The 25551-nt window shown below is 43.7% G+C and overlaps 1 protein-coding gene across 10 annotated transcripts in view; it reads right to left on the bottom strand.

Moving 5' to 3' along the window:
* Window positions 1-25551, bottom strand: part of cald1a (caldesmon 1a) — a 65806-nt gene that overhangs the window by 18573 nt on the left and 21682 nt on the right. For 3 of the 10 annotated variants that reach the window (XR_829449.4, XR_004575219.1, XR_004575218.1), the window contains exons 1-3: window positions 9543-9740; window positions 8777-8859; window positions 1745-1876 (exon numbers count right to left, since the gene is read on the bottom strand). Coding sequence is in view for 7 of the 10 variants with exons in the window: in XM_010902206.3 (XP_010900508.1) it covers window positions 1745-1876; window positions 8777-8850 (206 nt within the window). In the remaining 3 variants the exon portion in view is untranslated. Of the gene's footprint in view, window positions 1-1744; window positions 1877-8776; window positions 8873-9542; window positions 9742-14218; window positions 14322-25551 lie in introns of those variants that run through there. The other 7 variants (XM_010902204.4, XM_010902208.4, XM_010902209.5 and 4 more) reach the window with 5 other exon arrangements.

Genomic DNA, 25551 nt, shown 5'->3' with positions numbered 1-25551 from the left:
TCCACACAATCGCTGACTTGTTCAATAACCACAGGATACGGCTGTGACCTCCGAGAGAGAGAAATCATTCTCCACCACAATGGCGTGTCTGTTCCGGTGGATGTCGACGCAGCCCACCACATCTACTGCACTGACCTCAACCAGGCATGGTTGTGGGGGCAGTTATTAAGGATGGGCTGCCTACAATATGACCGATTAGTAGACACAACGACCGGGTCTCTGTCTAAATGAAGTAAATGTACGCTGTCTCTGCTTACATACTGTAACTCCTGTGCTTCTTCAACGCTTCAGACAGGCCGACAGCGGACGCTATTAGAGAAAAAAGAAGGTTTGGACAGCTGACAGGAAACTGGAAGCCTCCGTTGATCTTCTCCAGGGAAGGCCTGGTCCAATTGCCTCCTCATTCTGCATTCCAACAGCCAATCGGATCAGGGATACACAGGCGTCCGTTATTAAAGGGGTGTACCACAGGGATGAACATTAAGCCAGCCCTATTGCACGTGGGAAGTACTTCACAGGCTGGCCAGCGGCCCAAAAAATCCTGTCTGTACACATGGGTAGGAGCGACTTCGCCTTGTGTTACTGTGTGTGAGTGTGGTGTGTCTGCTTGCAGTTGTGAAGGGACATTCGTGTCTGAGTATTTCACCCTTATGCGGATCAGGCATTTGCCGAGGAGTAGCTTAAGTATCAACCAGTCATGTTACGCCCGGAATGGCCTCGGTTATCAGTGCAAGCTTCCGATAGTGAGTCTGAGACATGTTCATAGTTTGATGGTACAAGGGGGTATTTAGCGAGTTTGCTATCTGTGTCAACAGTATCGGACAGCCTTGCAGTGTGGAAAAGGAGGTGTAATCTGTAGATGGTCCTGCATCACTTATCGTTTGGATGAAAAATATTTTTGCCACCCGCGGGAAGGCCTGTGGGTCATAGCTATGATTTGGAGTGTCAGAAATGTTTCATGTGAAAACATTCTTTCTGTGAGAGGTGAGTCTGATAATGAGCTACCACAAAGTGAAAAAGAAGAGCAGTAACTATCCCCTCCCCCATATGGGAATAGCATAAATTGGTAGATAACCTAGCTAGCATACTTTTTAGCTCACACAAACATATCTAGCTAACATAACTAACTAAAATGTTAGAAATTAAAGATTATCATGAGTGAGTGAGCTTTGGGATGGTTTGTGGGGGTTTGTGGATATTTTGAAAACTACTTAATAGATCATAGACACACAGCCTACAAAAATGGAAGCAGGTAGGCATGTGCTATTTGTTCACTAGTAGGTAGGCTGACACTTTTGTAATGAACGAGCATACCATACAATATTGTAGAGTGAAATGGTTTAATGAAGAAGGCCCCCAAAAATCTAATTAATACAAGAGATTAAGAATATGATAGTTCACTTATGTCGGGAGGCATGAATAAACAGATGTTTTTTTTAGCAGTTTAGCTTACAGAATTAAATCTATGGGGGGGTGACTGGGTTGAGGAGACCTCTCAGTTGCTGGGGGTTCTCTGAAAACAGATGTAGCCAATGAGTCTGTTTGTGGCTAAAAAAAACGGACCCGTTCACGACTGTTATCTGTACCACTAGGTGTCCATGCATATAAATTTAAATATGTCTAAAGGCCTTTTTTTTATTGCAATTTATTTGTGGGCTCAGTGTGTCTGTGTGTGTACACCGTGTACATGAGCTAAATCTTAAGCATTATGTTTTTGGAGCTAACAAGCTCCGTTCAGTCTCACCTGTGGCTGTTAGTCAACACCCCATCACTGGGATCCTCGGCCTCCATGCCTCTCATTCGCTCCTGACGTGCCCTGCGCCGGCGTTCCCTGGCAGCCTCCTCCTCGTCGTCATTACCAACCTGGTACACCATCCTGAGGGACAGAGGTAAAGGAAGACAGAGAGACGAACAACGACCGGGAATGAGAGAGTTGTCATATAAGTTGTGATTTTGTATGCTAACCCAATTCAGGGTAACATGACACAACATCCTGACGCTCTGTGGATGTCCTAGCACTAAATGTTTGTTTGCAGGGATGACCATTAGTTCCAGATATGCTGAAAGTAGGTCCTTCTGGACAGAACAACGGATCAGTTTATATACAATATCTAGACTCATACTAAATCTAATATCTACTTGGCTTGGTTGACTAAACTCACACCCTGCTCTGTTCTGCTTTACTCTACTGAGCTCAGGGACAGACTGCTGCTGAGGTTTCACTTTTTACAGCCTGATGAAAACTGTGTCTGGAGATGTGGCTTGGCCGGTGATGAGAAGAGAGGACCCTGACTGCAACATGGCTTCTGGCCCAGTAATGGGGTGGAGCGGTGGTGTGTGTTTATGAGTGTGTGTAGGCTGTACTACGCTAGCCAGTCGAGAGTTATACTAAGGCCCGGTCAAGGATCTCAACAATGTGCCCGTTGACAGTTTGACAGGAGAAGAGTCTTCAGCCCAAGGTTATGCTTTTATAGGTTCCTGTCCATTCTCTTCAGATTTATGTTCAATTTCTCTGATATCCATTCTCAGCATCAACCTGGAATCATTCATGGAACACTGGCTGTCTCCTAAAGGCCTAAGCTGACTATTTCCCTTGCCAGTCCACCGGTCTCCGTTTCTGTGTGGAGAGCCCTATTCTGTCTGTATCTATGTGCTCTTGAATTGTGGTGGCAGGGGCAGCCATTGGCTAAATGAAGCTAACATCATCTAGCATTGTGAATTGCATTTAGATTTGCATTTAACATCATCATTTGGCAGATGCTCTCATCCAGAGCAACTTATAGTTGCATTCATGTTAAGATAGCAAGGTGGGACAACCACAAAACCCAGGTCACTAAAGTAGCTATACAACCTGGTGGCTAATAATTCGTTTTCAGGGCTGAGGAAATACTTAAGATACACATTAAAGAGGCCGTGTTTTAGAGGTTCACAGAAGAAGGGTAGGGATTCTTCTGTTCAGCAGAAGCTGGTTCCACCATTGGGTGCCAGGACAGAGAATAGCCGTTAATTGCAATAAGCATGTGCAGTTAACTTGTTAGGCAGATTGGTTTTATGGGAGATTTTACAGCTTGCGAACAGCGGGCTCTCTTGCTGGTTAAACGGACTGAGGAATGTTGTCATAATTGAACACAGGTCTATGCTCACACCCAAGCTATACATGGGGGACAATGACATCATGATATCAGCCAGTCCCTTTCAGTCTCAAAGGTCTTGTCCTCCTCTCCTCCTATCATTCCCCTGCAGTGTGATTTTGCCAGAGTAGAATCCTATTCTAAAAGCACATTACTGCTGGCCATCCACAACATTATAGATGGCTAGCAACATTCCCAGGGACAGTTTATATAAAACTAAATAGCAGAGACCGACTCAGTCTCTGGAGAGTAGCACATAGTCCCAGAAACAGCCTAAGTGCCATGGGAAATTGAAACAACAGCGTCTAAAAATGTAACCGGCTAGTTCTTAGTGCAGCCGGTAGCGTAGTGTCTCAGGGTCGGCAATGCTTCAGGAAAGTCCAACAAACACTCAACGGCTAAGTTAGCATTCTTGTCAATCAAACGTTTGGCTATCTTGGCCCTGAAACGATTCAACAATGAAGTCCCCAACGTAATATCCTCATTCCTTACTGACCACATACCACATCAGCTCCGCGTCTTCATAAGAGAAAGAAAGAGAGAAAAACGAGAGAGAGAAACCGAGAGAGTGAGAGTAAGAAACAACGTAAAGGCTCTTCAAGATAATAAATCTTTCAATAGGAGTCTGAGAGTCCTGCCACAGCAATTACCTTCAGGTAGGTCTCTCTCTCCTGCGTTTCCCTCCCTCTCCCTCGCTAGCCAGTCTTAGCGGTGGCCATCAACCCTCTATTTGCCTACAGTACGCCTATGCTGACTGACAGTTAATAAAGTGCTTTGCCAACTTTGGCTAGTCAGCTTCTCGCAAAATGACATACAACTTATGTAAGCCATTACTATAACAAGCATTCTCTGAGAAGTAAATTCTGTGGCAGGAGGATGATGTTAATCATTTTATTGCATGTGTGGGGAAATTACAACAGTAAACACTTCTGGATTCATTTTATTGTCCTACCAAATGTTTAGCTGATATCAGTTTTTTACAATGTGCACAATAAAGTTGATTTAAGACTCACGTTGCGCTCAGTTCTCGAGTCTTTCAGTGAGCACAAAATGTCCTGTCACCCTACATCCAGTCACCAAACATGTTAGGGAAAAACATTTCCAAATATTTTCATTATGGCAAAACATCTCAGCAATGTCATTGGAACCAATTCAGAAAAGCCCATGAGAAAAGACTTCTTCACCTCCACTGGACTTAAACGGAGGAAGAAACTGAAAGAGATCGCACAGGGAGAGCAGTCAAAAAAGGGTGGCCCATTCCCACGCTTACCCTTGTTCTTCCCTTTCTCGTCTAGGCAGATAGAGAGAGAGAGACAGCGAGAGAGACAGCGAGAGAGACAGTGAAAGCAGAATTACAGCCCCTATCCTAAGGTTTACAGAGACTGTGGCTCTCAATGGAATTGTGCATCACTGACATAACTACCCTTTAACCTTCCTTCTCATTACCTTCCTCTATATCTCCTGCCCCTATTTACAGTGCCACTGCTTTAGGGCCAGAGCACCTCATCCCAGAGTACATTCACTGCTTTTGAGTTATAGCTTGATACTATTATCTCTGTCTAGACCCTTTTGTTTTCTTTATATAGATAATGGGGCTCATGAAAATGTTCAAAACCTGAGTGGGTTGGTCAGCGGAACACCAAAATGCGTGGGAACAAGACCACCGTTTCTATTGTAACCCGCCTCAAATGTTCACAGCTGGGCAGAGGCCCTAGCAGGTAATGACACTAGAAGGCCCAGTAAGAGGTTTACGGTGCGCGCCGTTGGTTTGGAATGATCCATTCACTCGAGTCGTGTGTTATTTGGGTCTGTTGGGAATGGACCGTTCATTCAAGATGGGTGTTATTTCCTGGCTTCTTCCTGGCTTCTCAGGAGACCCGGTCAGGCCAGCACACAGATGTGGAGGTGGACTAACTGGGGCAAAATGGCTGCTTCGCTTTTCACCAGGGCAGAAGCCTGACACCCATTGACCCGTGCATGTGCAGAACTGTTTAGAAAGTTGCCTCAGCTATTAAATATGCCTCCAAATAAGGAAACTGCATCAGGCTCTGTCACCAATACATAGTTTGGACAGGACCCGAACACAGGGCAAGGTTATACAGTTTGGGAACATTCCAGCAGACAAGTAAAAAATGTCAGTCAAAACATTCCACTGTGTGGGTGTGTTGAGTTGTCGAAGCAATGGCCAGGTCAGTCCCACAGTGGACAGTATGTGAACATCTGAGCAGGCCAACAACTGGACACAGCTGGACATCTCTGTTGTGTACGTTTTGGCATGTAATCCGCCACAGACTGTTTTACAAAAAGGCCCAGTCAAAACCACACAACATTTTTCCATACCACGTGAGAACTTGGTGCTAGACTATATATAAATTAAACTTCATTGAGCGTGTGACTAATTCAATCAAACCTAAATTCCAGTTAGTACAGGATGTTTATAATGATACCCAAACTTACTGGCTGTGGCCGGTTGTAGCAAAATCATTGTGGATAACAATCAAACACAGGAACCTAAACATTTATACCAAGCAGAACCACATGGTAGACAGGAGTCCACCCTGGCATGCTGGTGATTAGGGTTAGGTGGTTCTACTCCCTGTCATCAAGTTAGTTTGGACACATCTAACCTGGATCTGAAACAACGCAGTACATTAGGGAGCTCCTAGGCCTCTCCCTACTTGGCTAAAGGTGGTGTTCCTCAACCCTTCATCACCTATGTGTGGTCCAAACTGGTTGAACTCTTTCCATGATCGCACATTCAGGTAACAGCCGAAATAAAGAAAGCAACTAATTCAAGTGTCTTAATTAGGAGCTGGGCATCTGCAAGTGTGTGTAAATCTGTTGGAGGTATATGTCACCATTCTTCTACAAGGAATTACATTATTTGGTGTTTTGTTAAAAGGGCCGTAGATCCCTGTCTCAGACGCCGCTCCTGCATCTTCAATAATCTCATATCAGCGTTCAATTGGACGGAAAACTTTCTCACTGCGTTTGGCAAGGCGCGCAAGCAGTCTTGATCACTGAAGCCAAACGTGTCCCAACAATCAGCCCTCTTCCAAAGTCACTGAGTTGAAACGACGAACAGCTGGGCATGCCTAGCATATTTTATACAATGACCCTAAACATGATGAGATGTTCAGTCTACACCTGTGATGAACCACCTGCTTTTGATACAATCATTCTGTTATTTATTTTCTGCATTATTTAAAATATGCAGGCACGCACATGCTAATTTCTTTCTTCTGTTCGCTAACCCAGACTTGCTGTCCTATTCTATTGGTTAATCTGGGTGGACAGCCAGTCCGGGCCTGTGAGAAACAGTTTCTGGTGATCATTGTTAGTAAATAATTACAATTCATTGTCAAAGAAATTGGTAGCCATTACTGCATATTTTATTGTACAGACTGGAGTGCACTCTCTCCTTTGTCTCGGGTTTGTGTGCGTATGTATGTTTGTGTGTGTGCAGAAGTCTGTCTACTTCTACAACATATTTGGTGATGATTGACTGGATTGGCCCCAGCAGACAACATATGTTTTTGACTTGTTGGATTAGAGGAGACATGTAAATATTGACTGTTACATATTTGCAAAATTGGAGAACGTATGTAACGACAAATCTTTTATCAAAAACATAAGCTGGTTTAAAATTGGGCGCCCTCCCGCCAACCGCAATTGATTCCATTAATTAAATAAACAGACATCAACAAAGTCCAACCGTGCCTGAACTGCATTTTCTCTCCTTCCCCAAGAAGGCATTTTCTGCCAATTTCCATATCCTACATATGATATAAACACAGCGGAATAATGGAAATAATATAAAACGCCTGTTGAGAAATCTAACGTCTCCATTAAGATTAACTTCAATCAACTGGACTGGTTGAAAAATGTATCATCTGCGTTAAGATTAACTTCAATCAACTTGTCGGGATGCAGAAGCAGTGAGCCGTAACGGCCTCAGTGAAGTACAGACAGATGCCAACATCGCTGCAGAATGTTCCGACATATCACACATCACAATGTAATGTACAAGACGATTATGTCTCGCAGGATTCAGCGCGTGAAGTATTCCTTGTTTGCAGTCACACTGAAATACTCAGAGCTGGCGGACAATGCCACCATGCGAAACAAAACAAACAAACCTTTACGACTACAGTAATTGCATGGGCTGCATTGCATAATGCTGAACTTTTAGAGAATTATTTTGCATAATGGGTTCTGTTAAGGCGCGGTCTTCATGCGCTTTTCACTCAAACACTAACAGTGCATCATATCCAGAACTTCACTGACTATCGTTCAGCAGCTACTGTTGGCAGAGGGAGCTTATCACCTACTCAATGAATGTCACTGCCTTTCCTTTCACAGAGGGATTGGGTGCCCAGAGAGAAACATTTGCATGTTATTGCTGTAGGACATGAAAACGCCTTATCACAAACCTAGAAACTTTTAAGCAAATGGGGATGAAAATTGCCATATTTAACCACCACTGAACAACAGATTTATAAACTTTTAGTTTTCTTGGGGTCACATGAAAGGTTCTGAGTACACTCAAGGTAGTTTCTGCTCTTCATAAACATTAAGTCACTTTGAAAGATTAAGTCAAGTTTTTCTTCAAACAGTAACTATACCCACTGACCATGGCGTATATTCATGCTTTATGATGCTTGTGTCCAATTTAAATGACTGCTAGCATAATCCAGATGAAAGAGAAAGTGACCCAGGCCTGTTAATACATGCTTACAGATTATGTAGTGTAGTGTATTTTTATCCACTAGAAGGACACAAGATTGAGCAAATTATTTTGAGATGAGCTGAAATTAAATGTCTGAGCATGTCAGATACTTAAGAAGACAGAGATGGATGACCTATTGAGGCAGTCCTACTGTAGGCTAGGACAATGTCATCCTGTCCTTTGTTTTGTTATTTCTGTAACATGTTTTCAAGAAGGTCTACTAGTCTGAAACTACTACCTAGCTAAGGCCCTCTACATATATTTGTACGAATAAAAAAAAGAGAATTCAATATTCACTGAGCTACATATTCTTTAAGACCATGAGTAGAGTTTTTCCTATTTATGAGTTGAGTCTCTGGTTATAACTTGGCATTGGGATCAGGGGAACCTTCTACAACCTGAGTCCAGCTAAGAGGCCTTCAACTGATTTCAAGTGGGCCCTGTGAAGCTCTGAGGTCATATTTTCTCATATTAACTTGCTGTGTTATCAGCGCCCACTCTGGTCAACAAATGTATCTGCAACTCCCTCTGTCTACATTAGGGTTGCAGGTTTCCCGGGAAGTTGAGATACATTACCTGTTTTTTCCGAAACCCTTGTTGGAAGATAATGGATAACTGCTCACTCTCCCCCTATTTGAGGAATGCTCCGACCAGGTTTTTGGGAAAATACTAAAATGTTTCAACACTACGACTTCACGCACTGCAGAGTGGTATGCTGACAGATCAACTCCAAGGAGATAAGAAAAGGTTAGGGTGGCGGGTGGCTGTGAGATAAGAACATCTCACCCCATGGAGCGATGACGAGGGGAAGAACAGGAAGACGAGGAGGAAGCAGTGACCGGAGGTGAAGAGGAGGGACAGTAGGAAGAGGGGAGTGGAGGGAAGAGGAGGACAGAGAATCGAAGTCCAGTCTTACCGCTCAGCCTCCAGGCGCATCTCCTCCCTCTTCTGCCTCCGTAGTTCTCTGCGCCGCTCAAAGTCGTCGTCCATGGTTTCACGCTGCAGGATGACACTGGCGTTAACACACGTGTTATTTTATACACAGGACGTGCATGTTTATCAGAACCTGCTACATCCGTCTCCTCAGCCAGGCTGTGTTTACTAAGGGATGCGACAGGAAACATCTTAAAAGCCTTAGCAACAGAAAAACTGAAATGGGCATCACTTATTGGATACGTCCAGGTGTTCCCGTCCTGTTTCAGTCAGTTTTTTTGGTCTTTCACTGCAAATGAACACAGCCCTGATGCCTTCCTGCTGAACACCTCACTACAGAGGTGCATGTATACAGTTCTGCCATAGAACCATCCAAACTTCGGCTAATATCTCCCAGAGGCAGACAGTCACATTTCATCAGGCTTTTATTGCTCTTAAAAACCAAAAAAGTTTGGAAATATTAAGGGGTAGAGGTTAAGAAGGACAAGGAAGAGGAGGAAGAACAGCGGGTTGAAATGTTAGCACAGGATGTCAACTCAATGAGCCAGAAACCCTCTTCACTAAAAATACCCCTGGTACGTGACAGAGTAGAGGCGAGTACCCGGACCACCCAGAAGAATCTCCGCCTCTCAACATCAATCTATAGGCTGTTCTGTCGCAACAACACAAGTGCACACTACCACAGCTTAGCCTACGACCATGGGCGCTACTATAGCACATTGACTGAAACAGCTACCACAGTACCGTACCTTAGCAGTAGTGACGATTAGCCCTTTAAATGTACGGTCTGAAAATAGTCCTTCCTCTCACACCATTCCAGCCTGTCTTTCCGCTGCTTTATCCCAAACTCGACTAGCGCACAAAGAGTTCCTGCTGCTGCGCAATCTTTCCCAGGCTACAGCAGTCACCAGAAAAGGCAAACGTCTGCCTCTTTCCTTTCCCCCTCTACTCCTCCCCGTCCCTCCCTCTCTCTCCGTCGCTTTATTTCCTCTCTCTCTTCCCCCCCCACCCTTGCTCTCTCTCTCTCTCTCTCTCCCTATTATTTTCCCTGTGTTGTTTACAGAGCTGTCAGTGGTTGGCTAAGAACAGATCTAGGATCAGTGTAAGAAAGGTAGGGTGGGATCTTTAGGCTGACTTCCTGTGTTATGTTGATCCTGCATTGCCTCCTCTGCCCATCAGAGTCACACAAAGAGAGGACCCGAAAAGGGCTCCTACACACACACACACACACACACACACACACACACACATAAAATGCATGCACGTGTGCACACGATCACACGCTCCCGCATAGGACATGCACACCCACATAACAGGAGATGCTCAGACAGGGAAGGCATGCTATAAACAAAACTCATCTATCCCAGGACATATCCATCCCTCCCTCCCTCCATCCCTCCCTCCCTGCTCCCTTGTTCAATCGTTCCCCCCCCCCCTCTCTCACAGGCCACACCATTTCAACTACAGGGCTTAAAAACAGCAGAGTCTACTTTGTATTAGCGTCTGGGCCTGGATGATTTGGGCAAGATTATTTCCAACACCGCAAGAATTCACTCTTAACGTTTAGATGTACTTATGCCATTTGCAGGAGGAAGAAAATTGCCACTTGGATTTATGCAACTGGTACAACTGTAATTAGTTTAAATGAGAGCAATAACTAAAAACTCTAAAGCCTTGAACTGCATGAATCGAATCACATACTTCCTAAAATCAGCACTGGGAATGAGCCTGCAGTATTAATACAAGAACGTCTGAGATTAATCGTGGCATATTTAAGGAGAATGAATTATGCATTGATCATAATTTTATATTTTAATTCTATTCTACAGGGTGTTGTCTGTGACAGTCTACATATCCTTTTTTTCCCCCGTATGGGCCGATGCAGTCTCAGGAATGTCTAAGGGAGCCCATGCATTCCAGAGTATAGCCTTCAATAAAACTGAGAAATGTCACTGATTTCGAATGGGGCCACCCATGTTGGGTCAAAGCTGACATCCTTAGAGCAAAAGGATGGAGAGACATAGGGAAAGAGACATAGGGAAAGAGACATAGGGAAAGAGACATAGGGAAAGAGACATAGGGAAAGAGACATAGGGAAAGAGACATAGGGAAAGAGAGGGAGCTTCCTGGAATCCAGTCATTCGGACTTTCCCGCAGACAGCTTTGAAATAGTAGTTAGTTTTAGCCAACCTGCCTCCCTGTCCACTGTAAACTATGGTCTCCCCAGCCACTCTCAGCCCTCACTCCTCTCCCCCTTTGTCCACTGTAAACTATGGTCTCCCCAGCCACTCTCAGCCCTCACTCCTCTCCCCCTTTGTCCACTGTAAACTATGGTCTCCCCAGCCACTCTCAGCCCTCACTCCTCTCCCCCTTTGTCCACTGTAAACTATGGTCTCCCCAGCCACTCTCAGCCCTCACTCCTCTCCCCCTTTGTCCACTGTAAACTATGGTCTCCCCAGCCACTCTTAGCCCTCACTCCTCTCCCCCTTTGTCCACTGTAAACTATGGTCTCCCCAGCCACTCTCAGCCCTCACTCCTCTCCCCCTTTGTCCACCGTAAACTATGGTCTCTCCAGCCACCCTCAGCCCTCACTCCTCTCCCCCTTTGTTCACTGTAAACTGAAGGTCCTTGCTCCTCTCCACCTCCCCACTGTAAACTGAAGGGCCTTGCTCCTCTCCACCTCCCCTCTATAAACTAACGCCCTCACTCCCTGTCCACTTTAAATTAAAAAAACTGTAGCATAAACCAAATCTGCACTTTTGTTGAAAGCAAGAAGTTCCCTGTGATTGCGTCACAGTTTAATACAGGGTAGGGTTCGAATTACAATTTTGTCAACAAGTCAGGTCCTAGCTTGCCCATACATGGGATGGCAATACATCAGTTAAGACCAGGGTTCATGTAAAATCCAAAAGGAATGAGCTTCAACAGTGGTTTTGCCTTTAAAACAAAAGCACACAACTGAAAGACATATAAACTAATATAAACAAGAATTCATGCAACATTTGGACTAGATAATGCTCAACAAGGTTGGGATATTGTCCAAACACGTATAGTTAAATACATTTATAATTTTTATCAATTAAATTATTACACTGTATTCCTTTGCAGTATACTGTAAGTTGGTCCACAGATGGCACCAGTGACGCTAGTTATCTAGCCAATGGTAATGCTAACCAATCAGGCTAACCTACTACCTAGCTACCATTCTTCCACATCCCACCGTCCTTTCCAATGGTTTAGGTGATTGGTAGCTACATCGGGGCCTGGACAGCTACAACCGTATGGCTGTACAGTATATAACTAGAGATAGGGTGGGAGAAGTCCCCAGCCTCCAGACTCCTGTCAGTAGCTAAGCTTGAATTCACCACAACAAGAGACATTAAACCACACTCCCAAGCTAGGCGGCACAGTCCAGTCAGGGTGCAGTTGCTCATTAACTAAGGCCTCTTTCTCACTTACTAACTATGAAATCTTGACCTGATCCTGCTTGAAAATGAGTCTCTTTCTTTCTTTATCCCTTATCTCTCTCTTTCAGCATCCATTGTGAACTAGTCTCTCCCCCACTCTGTCTCTCTCTGTCTCTCCCAGTATGCCCACAGTTAACTTAGGACCTTTTCCTCGCTCTCCCTCTCTGTCTGCCAGCTAAGCTACAATATCTATAATGACACATTTACCAGTCAAATTACTGGTCTGCCGCGACTCTCTGGCTGGCACTACCCAGCACTTAAGGAACATTAGATTAAAAGCTATGTTGATGCTAGCCAGGCAACAAGTCAGATTACACAGGCTTTATTTCCCCATATCATTTTAGGAGAGGTTTTCATTAACAACACCCAACAGCAAACAATGTGTCCTCTATTCAGGGGGTGAATGGTGTGAGGAGACAATGCGCGCCACCATTTCATCCCTGGATGCACTACAATGTCGATACAGCATTATGAACACAACACCGACGGCACATCCTCCACCAGAGTCATTTCCCATAAACACAACCAACCGACTTTGTCCTCTCCACGTTACGGTGAACACATCCGTCTCAAAACTTTGACTCTGAAACTATTTGAGGAATGCGGCTATTTAACCTCCAATGTTAGCACAGGGACTGGAAAGAAGCTCTAAATTACTCATTCACATGCCATTTTAAAACAACTCCAGAAGATCGCTCAAGGGGAAGAAGCACTTAGGTTGTTGACAAAAAGTCGTCAAATGTAACATTAACATTGGCAGCGCCGTCTGCAGATAACTCACTTCTTTATGGGAGGAACAGGAGGAGGTTGAGAGGAAGCGGGTGTTCTGATGGAATACAATAGCAGCTTTTAGTCAATGTTATCCACCTGAGTCCAAATGGGATTAAATGACACAATATTTGGACTGCCACCCACCGACTTTTGGACTGCAGCCATTCTGGACCACTTGTGCGTGGGACTAAAATTAACTCCAGAGAAAAAGAAGCAGACTGAAATAAAGAACATGACATGACGAAGAGACCGATAGAAGAAAAAGAGACAGAAGAAAACAGACAGAAGAAAAGTGAAAGAAAGAAAACATAGCCGGCACAAACATCTCAATCTAATAAGCATCTGTCAGTGTCAACAGATCCAGAAACAGCACCAACAGGCCTTTTTAAGTAGGGCACAGATTACTCTAGCGGGGACATGATAGCAAACATGGACATGCTATGAAACTCAAGCGACAGCTTCTACTTTCGCCAGGACTGTTCTGTTATTTTCCCTTTCAGAGAAGAAAAGGAGGGGATTGCGGGCCAGCATTCTCCCACCCTAATGGTTTCCTAGCTCTACCTGCGGGCGCAGCTTAGCGCAAACGCTGCGCATGTTGCCATTGCAACCCAGGTGTGCGAAGAGGGAGTTATGTAGGTATCCCAGGTATCTGCCGTGTCAGCACTTGGCTGGCACAAGGCCTAAGCTTCGTGTGGCTGGAGAGGGAGGCATCCTTCACCTCGTCTCTCACCGGGCCTACTCATTAGGAACTTCTAAAGTTATGTGAGCAATGTGCTCTTGGCCCAGTCTAGGGCTCTCAAGTGGTGCCGTGAAGATGCTCTCACGTGTTGTCGGTCAGACGCCGCCTGGAGAGGCAGTACGGCCCGGTGGAATACGACTTTTCAACAGGATTGATGCCATTGTTTCTGCCCTCACCCTTTTCGACCGCCAACATCGTAATTTTGCCTTCCTCTTACGCACACATTATCATTAGCATTCTCACAATCATTAGCCTCCTCGCCATTAGCAGACTGATATTATCTATCCTTCCAGGGCATTCGAGATAACGTCACGGAAGTATCAGATGCCATCAGCAGAGAGAGTATCCCAGTTCCACTGAATCCTCTGGCGGTCCAGGTCTGAAACACTGACTGGCTGACAAGCGCGGGGGGAGAGAGAGGTGGAAGAAATGGGAGGCGCGTTCTTACCTGACAGGAAAGAGAGAGTATCCGAGCGCCAGTCAGTCAACCTGTCAATCACTCAAGGTTTAGCCTGTTGCACGTCGAGGGGCGGTGTTGGGGATTTTCAGATCTGTTCGGTAAAAAAGGCAAAAAAATATGTTAATGCTCTTTTCTCATAGTGCGCTCCAATAAAACCCAGCAATCAAACAGTTTTTTTTACAGTGAAACCCGCTAGGTCAGGGCAGCCCAGTCCAGCTGTGCAACTCTCCGTCCGTCTAGGCAACGTGTGATTTAGGACGCAGGCCTGAGTCCAGGTGTGTGCCAGTGTGGTTCTGGGTGAGTATGTTTGTGTAACTGTACTTGTAAGGGATAGTAAAACACAATTAGAGTCAAAATTGGGGCTAGGGGTTGCGAGTTAGGGTTAGATTTAGGGGCTAACCTTGAAGTTAGATTTAGGGGTTAGGAAAACTAGATTTTAAAATGGGATTGTTTTTTAGTTCCTACAAAAATAATATGGCACATCAGACCACCTCCTAGCCTGTACAGTAATGCTAGACTGAGCTCTGCACAGATTAATAGCCACAGTCAGAAAACAGGCCAGGATAGCCCTGTCCTAATAGCTCCAGTGTTTATACTGGAGCTATTAGGACCATCTGACAGTCACACAGGCTGCTGTCTGGCTACACATACATAGAGGAGGGAAACAGTTGCTTTGCCCCGGCCAAATACTAAACCATGCCCACGTACGTTAGCTCCTTTCCACGGTGGCAGTCTTAAACTGACTGTAAGATAAGTCTTTTGAAAATAACTTGAGAGATTTTGGTTGTCAGGCAAGAGAAACCCCGCAGAGCTGTAGGTAATATGGTGGTCAATAGAAAGACTGACAGACTGATGAACTGACAGACTTCAGTGGGATTGACCTGACTAATGGTCTGCAGGTGCTCAAGGCAGGTTGAGTTGGGTGCCCGCCAGCTGGAATTCCTGTATTGCCTGTGTGGGAATGTATTCCAATGTGGAAGGCCATATAGAAAGTATTCGGGTCATTACTCAAGAAAGGTAATGCTTTACATATTACTTACTATTGACTCCAAAAGTAATTCATTTACTTATTATTCCCTGGGAAAAGTCATGTTACCCAAAACCTCACACTCAGTGGGCTAAACCAGAAGCAGACAAATGTTTTTTTTTAAATAAATATATAATTGCTGGCATCATAAATGAATTGAATGATTGAATACTCATTTATTATTTGGCTACATATACCCAGCTGGCTTTGCATGCATAGCAAATTGATCGGTTGATTTAACGCATGAATAAGAAACACACAAATCAGAATATCTGAGAAGTGAATTGACCAAGGCTACAACTTATTCTTTAGAATTGTTGAAGGGCAGGCTAAACAAAATAACATCAATATTATTATTTAAAGAAAATGCATTGGTTACTATGTTGGTATTTTTCATTATCATCTAAGCCAAAACACTATTCCATAATTTTTTGGCATTATTATTAAGTTATGTTCTACTGTCAGTATTTACTCAATGAACTTATTTCAACCAAAAACATGCCCAACTAACCTCTCGGTAAGTTTTCCCACTATTTTTAGTGCTGTAGATTTTGCGCCCAATCAGTCAACGGTTTTGGTATAAATTGTGATGAAAATATCCGATATGTATCTTAATTTAATATGGACATGTTTGGTGTAGCGCTGTATATGTTTGTTGATATTCAGCTGAGTCATCTCATTCCCAGACACTTCCTCCCAAGTGCGCTGTACGCATTGCACAATCGTCTAGGGACTATAGATTAACGAGAAGAGAAGTTTATGTATAAACAAAATTCAAGCAGGCAAGAACATAATGAAGTAACTATAAAAACCTTTGATCACTAACTGTAATATTACTACAAAACTTGGAACTTGTTTATATAACTTGTTAAACGTAAAAAGTAATATGAATACTGCAACGTGTTACTTAGTGACCCATCATTCCCAACACTGTAAGCAGGAGGCAGAGAAATGTTCCATCTCTAAGACCATCTGGGAACCTGTGAGTGTGTGGGTGTCTGTCTCGTTCTGAGTATGTCGTTTTGTGACTGCGTGGGTCTGGCCAACGCTCGTGTCCTGTCCATCGCCACCTGGAATGATGTGTTTGGAGAAGTTTGTTCTCCCTCCATCACACTCCTCTCACAATCTGTCCGCTGGCCTCTCTCATCAGCTACATTAACACATTTACGGCCTCGGGTCTGCCTCTGGTCCAGCCCAGGATGTGAAACACGCCAGGATGTGAAAACATGAATTCACTGGCATTTTTGGCACGGCGGAGTCCACGATATCTAATAGAGAGTTTCTCCACTGCCCCGTGCAGGCGAGCTCTTTGCCTCTCTCCTCTCCCTTCATTTCTTACTTTCTCACACAAGAACACTTTCAGGACCTTTGGTCCTCACAAGTACATGAATACGGTTACAAACAAACACACTTTCTCCCTCCTCTCAGTCTCATCTGTCATAATGCAGAATCTCTGCTGTTGGGCAACAAAGGCATGATCAGACCAGCAGCTGACTACATGCTTGTTGTCAACAGTCGGCGAATGTGAGGAAGAGGAGAATGTGTGCGTGTGCGCAATCTGACTGTGACTAAGTATACTTCCTTCACTACGTACTGACGCCAAAGGGATGTCAGCCAGACGAGCCGGCCTGAGGACAGATCTTGTGGTGTCATCGGAGTAGAGGCTTTTAGCCAGGACACTTTCTTTCTAGATATGGGGAAAGAAAGTGTTTTTAGCAGGATGTGAGGTGGCCAAAAGCGTCTCAGCTTTGCTCAGCTATATCTCAATACCATCTGCTGTGGAGGTTAAGACTCAAGCCGATCCCACAAATTCATTCTCAGAAAAGTTTTGGTTAGCTTGAATATGGAGGAATTCAATGAATTTGAGCAGCCAGACACAATTCATAGAAGAGTTTGAGAGCTGACAGAAGACCAGAAACGGCATGGATTTAAAGTGTAAGGCTTGACTGAAAGGCATGAGGAGCTTGGTAAGAATCTGCCTGCCATGCACCGGTGAATTCTTAAGCCACGCCATCATTAGTGACTTAGTCTGGCAATCACGCACAATCCCGAAATCACCACACATTTCTATTGTGCTGACTTTGGCTGTCAGATCGGGAGCAGTGACGGAAATATTAATATTGGGGCTAAGAGAAAAAAGGTCCAATGCCTTTGAGTTTCCACTTGGGGATGGAAAAGGAGACTCCTGCATGCATTCCCAGACAATGGTTCACATTCCCTGACACGTCTCCTTACACAATGATTCATATTCTTACTGACTGCTAGCTATAGCCCAGGGTAACCTGCAACTATTCACAGCTGAGAATCCCTCAGCGAAACACAGCGTAATCATCACAGGTCAAAATGATCCAAGTCTTCCTGAAATTTACTGTCCACGCTGTGCTTTACCAGATACGGTTTATAATGGATATGCTTTGACATCACAGACGCTAAACTTAGTGTTTGATGTCATGTTTAACTCCCATGAACTGAATGACCCTTTTTAGTACATGCCATCATTCTCCTAACAAATTACAAATGTAGCCCCGTGAAAGAATATTTCATTACATTTCCCATTGCCAGCCAGTGAGATAAAATTGTGTTGGTGATATACAACATTAATCATTGGAATCACCTATTTTTACTTTTCTGGTTCAATCCACACATGGTAATGTTCCCCATCTCCCCTAGCTTTCTTCCCTTCCCAGACTCCCCAGTAAGGCTTGTTTCAAAATGATGAGCAACTGCAGAGCAGTATACATTTTTTGTACATACATTGAGTTTTTAAAGGCTTGTGCTGTGCCTTTATAGCGCAGCTCCTGAAGAGCAGATGGACTATCAGAGAGTATCAGGTCAGCACGGTCCAAGGAGAACGAATCCCACACAAAATAGGGATGTTTTTTAGAACGTCATCAAAAGGCTACTGCTCACTGGCTGTGCTCCATATGACCAAATATGGAAAGAAAAAAAGCTCGCTTTCCCGTAAGTAACTGGGAGAAAAAAGGGTTCTAGCTTACACGCTGGGCAGAGAGATACAGGCAGCTCTCACACTCCCAACATACTGACCACAGAAAAGGGGGGTTGGAAGGGCCAGATCTGGATACAAACAATATAGAGACACTTTCAAATATATGTATAGCATCGAGCCATTCTGAGAACCCAGGTTGGGTGGGGGGTGCTACCGGAGTCACTGTTGAGGTACATTGCACCAGTTGTGTGAATCAATAAAGCACTGATGAAGTATTTGAAAAATACTTCCTGATTGGAAATACAATTTGAACCCAGTTTTGTTTAAGGCAGGCTCTATCACTAAGCAACATGCCTGATGATGCTGTCTCTCCATTGGCACGGCTGGGACCTTGTCAAGAAAGACCCAGACTATAATTAGCCTGGCTTGCACTAGAAGGTCCACACTGGGTGCAACTATTCTTTTTTGTCACACTAGATCCCTTATGTACAAGCGTGTGTGAACCTGTGCTCAAGGCTGACTCAGTTTAAGCCAGCAGAGAGTTGTAAATACCAAACCTTTCTCTTCATAAAAAAAGGCCCTCTAGTACTCTGTACATTCCTCTGGGCTAAACAGAGTCTCAATCTGAGGGCTCGTGGCCCTGCGCTGCAGTTAGAAAACCATTTGTTTATCTGCTCCAGGCTATTTTGTCTGTGACAAATGTCTGCTACCATTGTAAATCAAAGGAATCCCAAACCACTGGAAAAAGACTCGGTCACAGAACAAAGCGATAAATACGTTGGCTTGGCTTTTTTCTTAGTGTTTTCTCAAGATGAAGTAGTTTTAACTTTCATCATTGTGCCCCCTTATATAATCTTTGAAATAATATGTCATGACTAAATATGCACCGCCATTATTGGCACGGTACAGCAACAGCCGTGGCGTTGTGAAATTCCATTAGGACACACTGTCTCTATCTTCTTTTCTTCACCACGTTACTAGGAAGCCAGTCTACTGTTTGGCCGGGGGGATGTGGGTCTTGACTGACAGTTACTGAGTGGATCCTATTTAGCAGACAGGAAACTCAGTGAAAACACACTCACAAACGGGGACTTTGACTAATGAATCTCCAACCCCACTTTATTTCAAGAGAAAGGCTTCCTCTTCATTCCCATTAATTCCCAAAATGGCTCCCTACTCCCTTTATGGTGCCCTACAGAGGGAGAACTGTAAGGTTGTACACTGGACACATCCTCTGTCATCAACTGCACGCCATCCTAACACCTACAGTCTTTTTATTAAAAATGACCCCAAATGGGGCAAGGAACTGCTCCTCAACACAACATTAATCTGAGGCTAACTGACCTGGGAGAATATCATTGTGTAGCAATGCCACATTGTTGAAACCTACATGATGTGTTTTACTCAAAGCAAAGCACTACTGATGCCAGTACAATCAAAGGTCTGGGTCTGTTACTGGTACTGCTCAGTCTCTGTCGGCAGTTCAGGGGCACTTGGGACGGGAGCAAATCATGTACAAAAACAATCTATCACCAGGGGCCCCTATTTAGCTGCCCAAATGTGTGGAGCATGAGCAAGATGGAGCATGATAACATAGCAAAAAGGTAAAAGAAAATAAACAGGCATGTTCTAAGCCTTGTCCTGCAGAGTGCATACATAGCTTGACAATGATACAATGGTTGGCTACAATATACAGGAGTGGTCCCATCAGGTGGTCTGTGGACAAAAGAAAATCATTAGGACTAAAGAAGAGACATTATATTATAAATGGTATGAGGCCGTATACCTTGGTTATGAAAACAACTTTTGGAAAACAACTGGTTATGAAAACAACTAATTTTGTTGTTAACCAACACCCCCTTGCTACATTATGACTAGGTAAAAAAAAAATATTGTGAACATGCTATTGGGGTATGCAATTATTCAAAACATATTTGTGTTTAATTGTGTTTCATTTACAGTTTCACAATGTTTTATTTTATTCAAATATTTGTAATATACTATGTTACGGCCCCTCTATCATCTGCGTCTTTGAAAATTGTATTTCACCTGCTTAGTCCCTATCACTAATGCTATGTAGTGAGTCATACCATAGGCAAACAGGACAGCCGTGGAGCCACCAGGCTTGCAGAGCAGTACTGATGCTGTAATCCCGTTTTGATTTGAAAAGAACGGGGCATTTAAAACACATCCTCTTTAACGGTCTTGGGGGATCTGGGCTGAGCTTGCCAATTGTCTCCACATAATTATTATGACCCAGAGCAGTGGAGGATGGACAATCTATCTGTCAGGCCATCCTGGAACACATGTTCTGAACATAAAAAAAGCCCAGAGAAGTTCCCGATGTGTCCTTTAAAGCAAAACCAAAGTATTGTCCAACGAAAACCTTTCTGTCAAGTTTCTCCTAAAAGCTTTATTGAGTTTTGCTTAGATCCAGAGACCGTTTGATTGCCAGAGAAAAAAAGAGGGCTACAATTTTGAGAAGAGAAAAAACATGGAGAAAAAATTTAAACATTGGAGTGATTTATGTGGTTTCTCTGTATCACACTGAGAGAAATGTCTTCCTGTCATACCTTACATGGAAGCATACAAGCGGCACGAGGTGTGGCAAAGCTATGACACAAGCGCTCACACACCAGAAGAAACCATTGAGGCCTTCTCAGAACATGACAGGCTGACACATTTGTACACTGCCTTTGTAGCTGAGTGCATATAGCCAGGGGGCCATGTTGCCCCACATTATAACCACGACCACTGCCTCAACATTAAAAATGTTTTCCTTTAACTTTTTTTCAGAGTATACACTCACCTAAAGGATTATTAGGAACACCTGTTCAATTTCTAGCAACATGGCAGTTGCTTCAATGCATTTAGGGGTGTGGTCCTGGTCAAGACAATCTCCTGAACTCCAAACTGAATGTCAGAATGGGAAAGAAAGGTGATTCAAGCAATTTTGAGCGTGGCATGGTTGTTGGTACCAGACGGGCCCGTCTGAGTATTTCACAATCTGCTCAGTTACTGGGATTTTCACGCACAACCATTTCTAGGGTTTACAAAGAATGGTGTGAAAAGGGAAAAACATCCAGTATGCGACAGTCCTGTGGGCGAAAATGCCCTGTTAATGCTAGAGGTCAGAGGACAATGGGCCGACTGATTCAAGCTCATAGAAGAGAAACTTTGACTGAAATAACCACTTGTTACAACCGAGGTATGCAGCAAAGCATTTGTGAAGCCACAACACGCACAACCTTGAGGCGGATGGGCTACAACAGCAGAAGACCCCACCAGGTACCACTCATCTCCACTACAAATAGGAAAAAGAGTCTACAATTGGCACGAGCTCACCAAAATTGGACAGTTGAAGACTGGAAGAATGTTGCCTGGTCTGATGAGTCTCGATTTCTGTTGAGACATTCAGATGGTAGAGTCAGAATTTGGCGTAAACAGAATGAGAACATGGATCCATCATGCCTTGTTACCACTGTGCAGGCTGGTGGTGGTGGTGTAATGGTATGGGGGATGTTTTCTTGGCACACTTTAAGCCCCTTAGTGCCAATTGGGCATCGTTTAAATGCCATGGCCTACCTGAGCTTTGTTTCTGACCAAGTCCATCCCTTTATGACCAACATGTACCCATCCTCTGATGACTACTTCCAGCAGGATAATGCACCATGTCACAAAGCTCGAATCATTTCAAATTGGTTTCTTGAACATGACAATGAGTTCACTGTACTGAAATGGCCCCCACAGTCACCAGATCTCAACCCAATAGAGCATCTTTGGGATGTGGTGGAACGGGAGATTCGTGCCCTGGATGTGCATCCCACAAATCTCCATCAACTGCAAGATGCTATCCGTATGTGCCAACATTTCTAAAGAATGCTTTCAGCACCTTGTTGAATCAATGCCACGTAGAATTAAGGCAGTTCTGAAGGCGAAAGGGGGTCAAACACAGTATTAGTATGGTGTTCCTAATAATCCTTTAGGTGAGTGTATAAATCGTCAGCAATTTGCTTATTTAGCCTGTAAATCAGGCCGTGGAATGTGATTTCTGAAGCAGTGAACAGGGATTTTCAAGGGTATTACGTGACAAGAGATCTTTCAAAATGAGGGTCTGGTTGCATTCCTAGGATGAGATAGGAAAAAGATAGAGAGAGAGAGAGAGAGAGAGAGAGAGAGAGAGAGAGAGATTACGTTTCTAGCTCTGCCTCAGTGACCTTACTGAGGGCTATTACTCTGAGAGGACAGGAAAGGTGGAAAGATCCAGCATTTGGCCAACTAAAGAACCTTTGGGGAAACTTTTTTGCTGGCTTTAGTCACCAAACACATAAAATTTTTAAACAAATTACTGTCAGAATGACTGGTTATAATGGTGTTTGCTATAGTGGGAATTGATGCTTTTAGCTGCCATTGCTGCTGGTGTTGTTTTTGTTTTGGATGAAAGTCTAGGAAAAGATAGAGAACAAGGTATGTCGATCTTTGCATCCAAGCATTACTCAGCAGGCCTGAGCACACCTGAATGGGGAGGTGCATTGGGCCTGAACTGAGACTCCAGTGTGGAGTAAAACATTTACTATAACTTTAATGGCAGTATAGACTGATTAATGGTAATCAGAGTTAGAACCATGTGACCAGAAACAAAAAAGGGCACATTTATCAATCACGCACCACTCTTCCACGATGTTCTGCTGTCAGTGACCACTATACCACTCTGGGCCAAATATTTGAACTAGCAGGATACCATAGCAGACTGTGAGCTAACATTAGCAATTGTAAAAATATCAATAATTTCAGACATAAAAAAGACTGGTGTTGATTCCACGGTTTTGACATGACATGATGTAACTAAACTGGAAGCTACTTATTTCAACAATTGTCAAATAAAAGGTTCTTGCTATCGTGCAATATCTAACAAAAATAAATATCAGTTTGTTAGATACGCTATCGCTATACATGTTATGCTAGCTTGCTAACTGCTATCAACTTTGGTTAACAGCATAGTTTTTGCCCACACATGTATGTAACTGAATTGGTTGTCCTGCGATGACAAGTACATCAGGAAGGATAACTAATCAAGTTCAAAGAATCCACAGCAAAGCCAACTTACCTATTTACTATACACTACTGCCACTGTTCTGATTGAATGATACATTCCAGACACCCAAGAAACGCACACCTCAAACCAACTCCTGTTTGAATTCAGTCATGGCTGCTGCATTACCTTAATGAGCGAGAAGGTTAAATCAGTGAGCTCAGCTGCTCTTTAATCTGACTATCCAAAATAATCACATTATTATGTGCTTGTAACTTTGCCCAGTCATGTGATTACAGTTGCACAACTCTGGGAACTTTAAATAGTTTCCATGGTACTTATAAAATCCTGGTTGCAGGATTCCCAGAGTCAGGAAGCATTGAGCAGCAAATCCAGAATCACCCAACAAGGATTTCTGGAAAACCAAGACAACCCTGGGTGTGATCTATGTGACTGAGACCCTAGTCCAGTCGACTCCCCAGTCCCCACCACCACTACCATCACCCTAAACAAATCTCTTCGTACAATATCAGTGAGTAAATCTGAACTGGGTAATTCTAATGTTATAAAAATGTCTTATTGTCTTATTTCATCTCTCTGGATTTCTACAAATGTGTTGCTTTCTATGAGATGTCTAGGTTGGTATGAGTATTAAATATGAGTTTTTATACAGTGGGTTAGACTCTGGTGTAAATATAGCTGGATCTCTCTCCTCCAGACTGAGCCTGCAGCTAGCCCAGTGTAACGGCTGTATAAGTGGATGTAATAGGAATCGGTAGTGGTGAAGTTCAGCTCAGCTCCTCAAGACCACACATTCCTGTGAGTAGAGAGAGGAGACAACCCTTCTCGTGCCTCAATTTTCTCCTATCCGGGAGGCTAGGTTAGGCTACGCTATACGAGATCTCATTTCTCTGCATATTTCTGCTGTTATTACTAGTGTGGAAGAGGGCCAGCGGTCTTTCCAGGACGGGTTGCAACTGTTCAGCCCCCCCTTCCCCCCAAGGCGATAGTAAGGGCCGAAGCTGTTAATCTCCATAAAGGATCTCCACAGTCATATTCCTCTTCTCCTAGTAATGTCTATGGGGCACATCCACATGCAACATCCACACACAAACAAAACAACGCCTCTGTAAATTTTGCTAGCATAGCCATTTTTGTCTGTTAAACACCTTGAGAGTTGTAATTTTTGTTAAATTATGTCTACTCAGCGGTGCTAGTCTGACAGGTCAGGGGCCCATCTCTCGCTTCTCCTCCTCTCTGTGGCTCTGACTTCTGACTTTGCTGCCAGGCATTCCAGGAAACACTGGAGCTCTAGAAGACATAACAAAGCACTCACTCTCTTTCTCTTCCTCTTCCTCCATCTCTTTCTATCCAAGTCTCTCTCTATGTCTGTTGTTCTTTCTCCCTGAGCCTCAGTCCCTCTGTGTCTCTCACTCTTCTTGTCTCCCCTTGTTCTTGATCTCCACTCAACACTCACTTTCTTTCTCTTTCCGTTTCCCTCACTCTGCCTTGGCAAGCCTTGGAAGCCTCTCTGTTAGTTTTCCAGTGTTTAAAGTATATTTATATAATGGAGCGTTGTGTCGATTATACAATATTAGACTATAACATATTTTTACACTACTACAATGCTACACCACAGACACATAACTACGTAAGTACACTACTCTCTTCTTAACGTGAAGTGACATTTACATTCAAATGAAGGATACAATTCAGCTTTAGAGGTTAGTGCATGGTATTTAAATAATCTAATTCCTTAATCTATTGAAATAACATGTCTCAGACAACCATGAAATTAGAAATCATTTAGTAGTTGTTTAGGAGTGGGCTCAGGTTCGCTCCACAGGAGTTCATTTAGTTTCAGCTAATGGAAAAACTGGAAATTAGATTATTCTGTAAATGTTACTGTATGGGAACAAATCCAAAATCACACCGTTGTTTTTATCTGACGGTAGTTTGCACAGAAGTAAACCATCTCCTTTTCACATGACTTTAATCCACCCGTGTCACTTGTAGACATCCGCATGTACGTTTGTGCACATGCACAAACACACACACACACACACACACACACACACACAAGACAGGTCTTCTATTCACTCCTAACTTGTTCTCTGTGTTTATGTATTGAGCCTGAGTGACTGGTATTTCATTTCGGACAGACTAAAACCCTGGGCCAGGCAGTGGTGGTGTAAAATTACTGGTCATTAACTTTAACCTGAACTAATGGCTGCTCATTATCCAAGGTGGTCCCCCAGATGTCTGTCATAGTAAACGGGTGGCACAGATAGTGAGGGCCCAAGCTCAGTAAGACA

This window comes from Esox lucius, chromosome 23 (assembly GCF_011004845.1).
Source record: "Esox lucius isolate fEsoLuc1 chromosome 23, fEsoLuc1.pri, whole genome shotgun sequence".
Taxonomy (NCBI): domain Eukaryota; kingdom Metazoa; phylum Chordata; class Actinopteri; order Esociformes; family Esocidae; genus Esox; species Esox lucius.
This window is presented reverse-complemented; position numbering and strand designations above follow the sequence as displayed.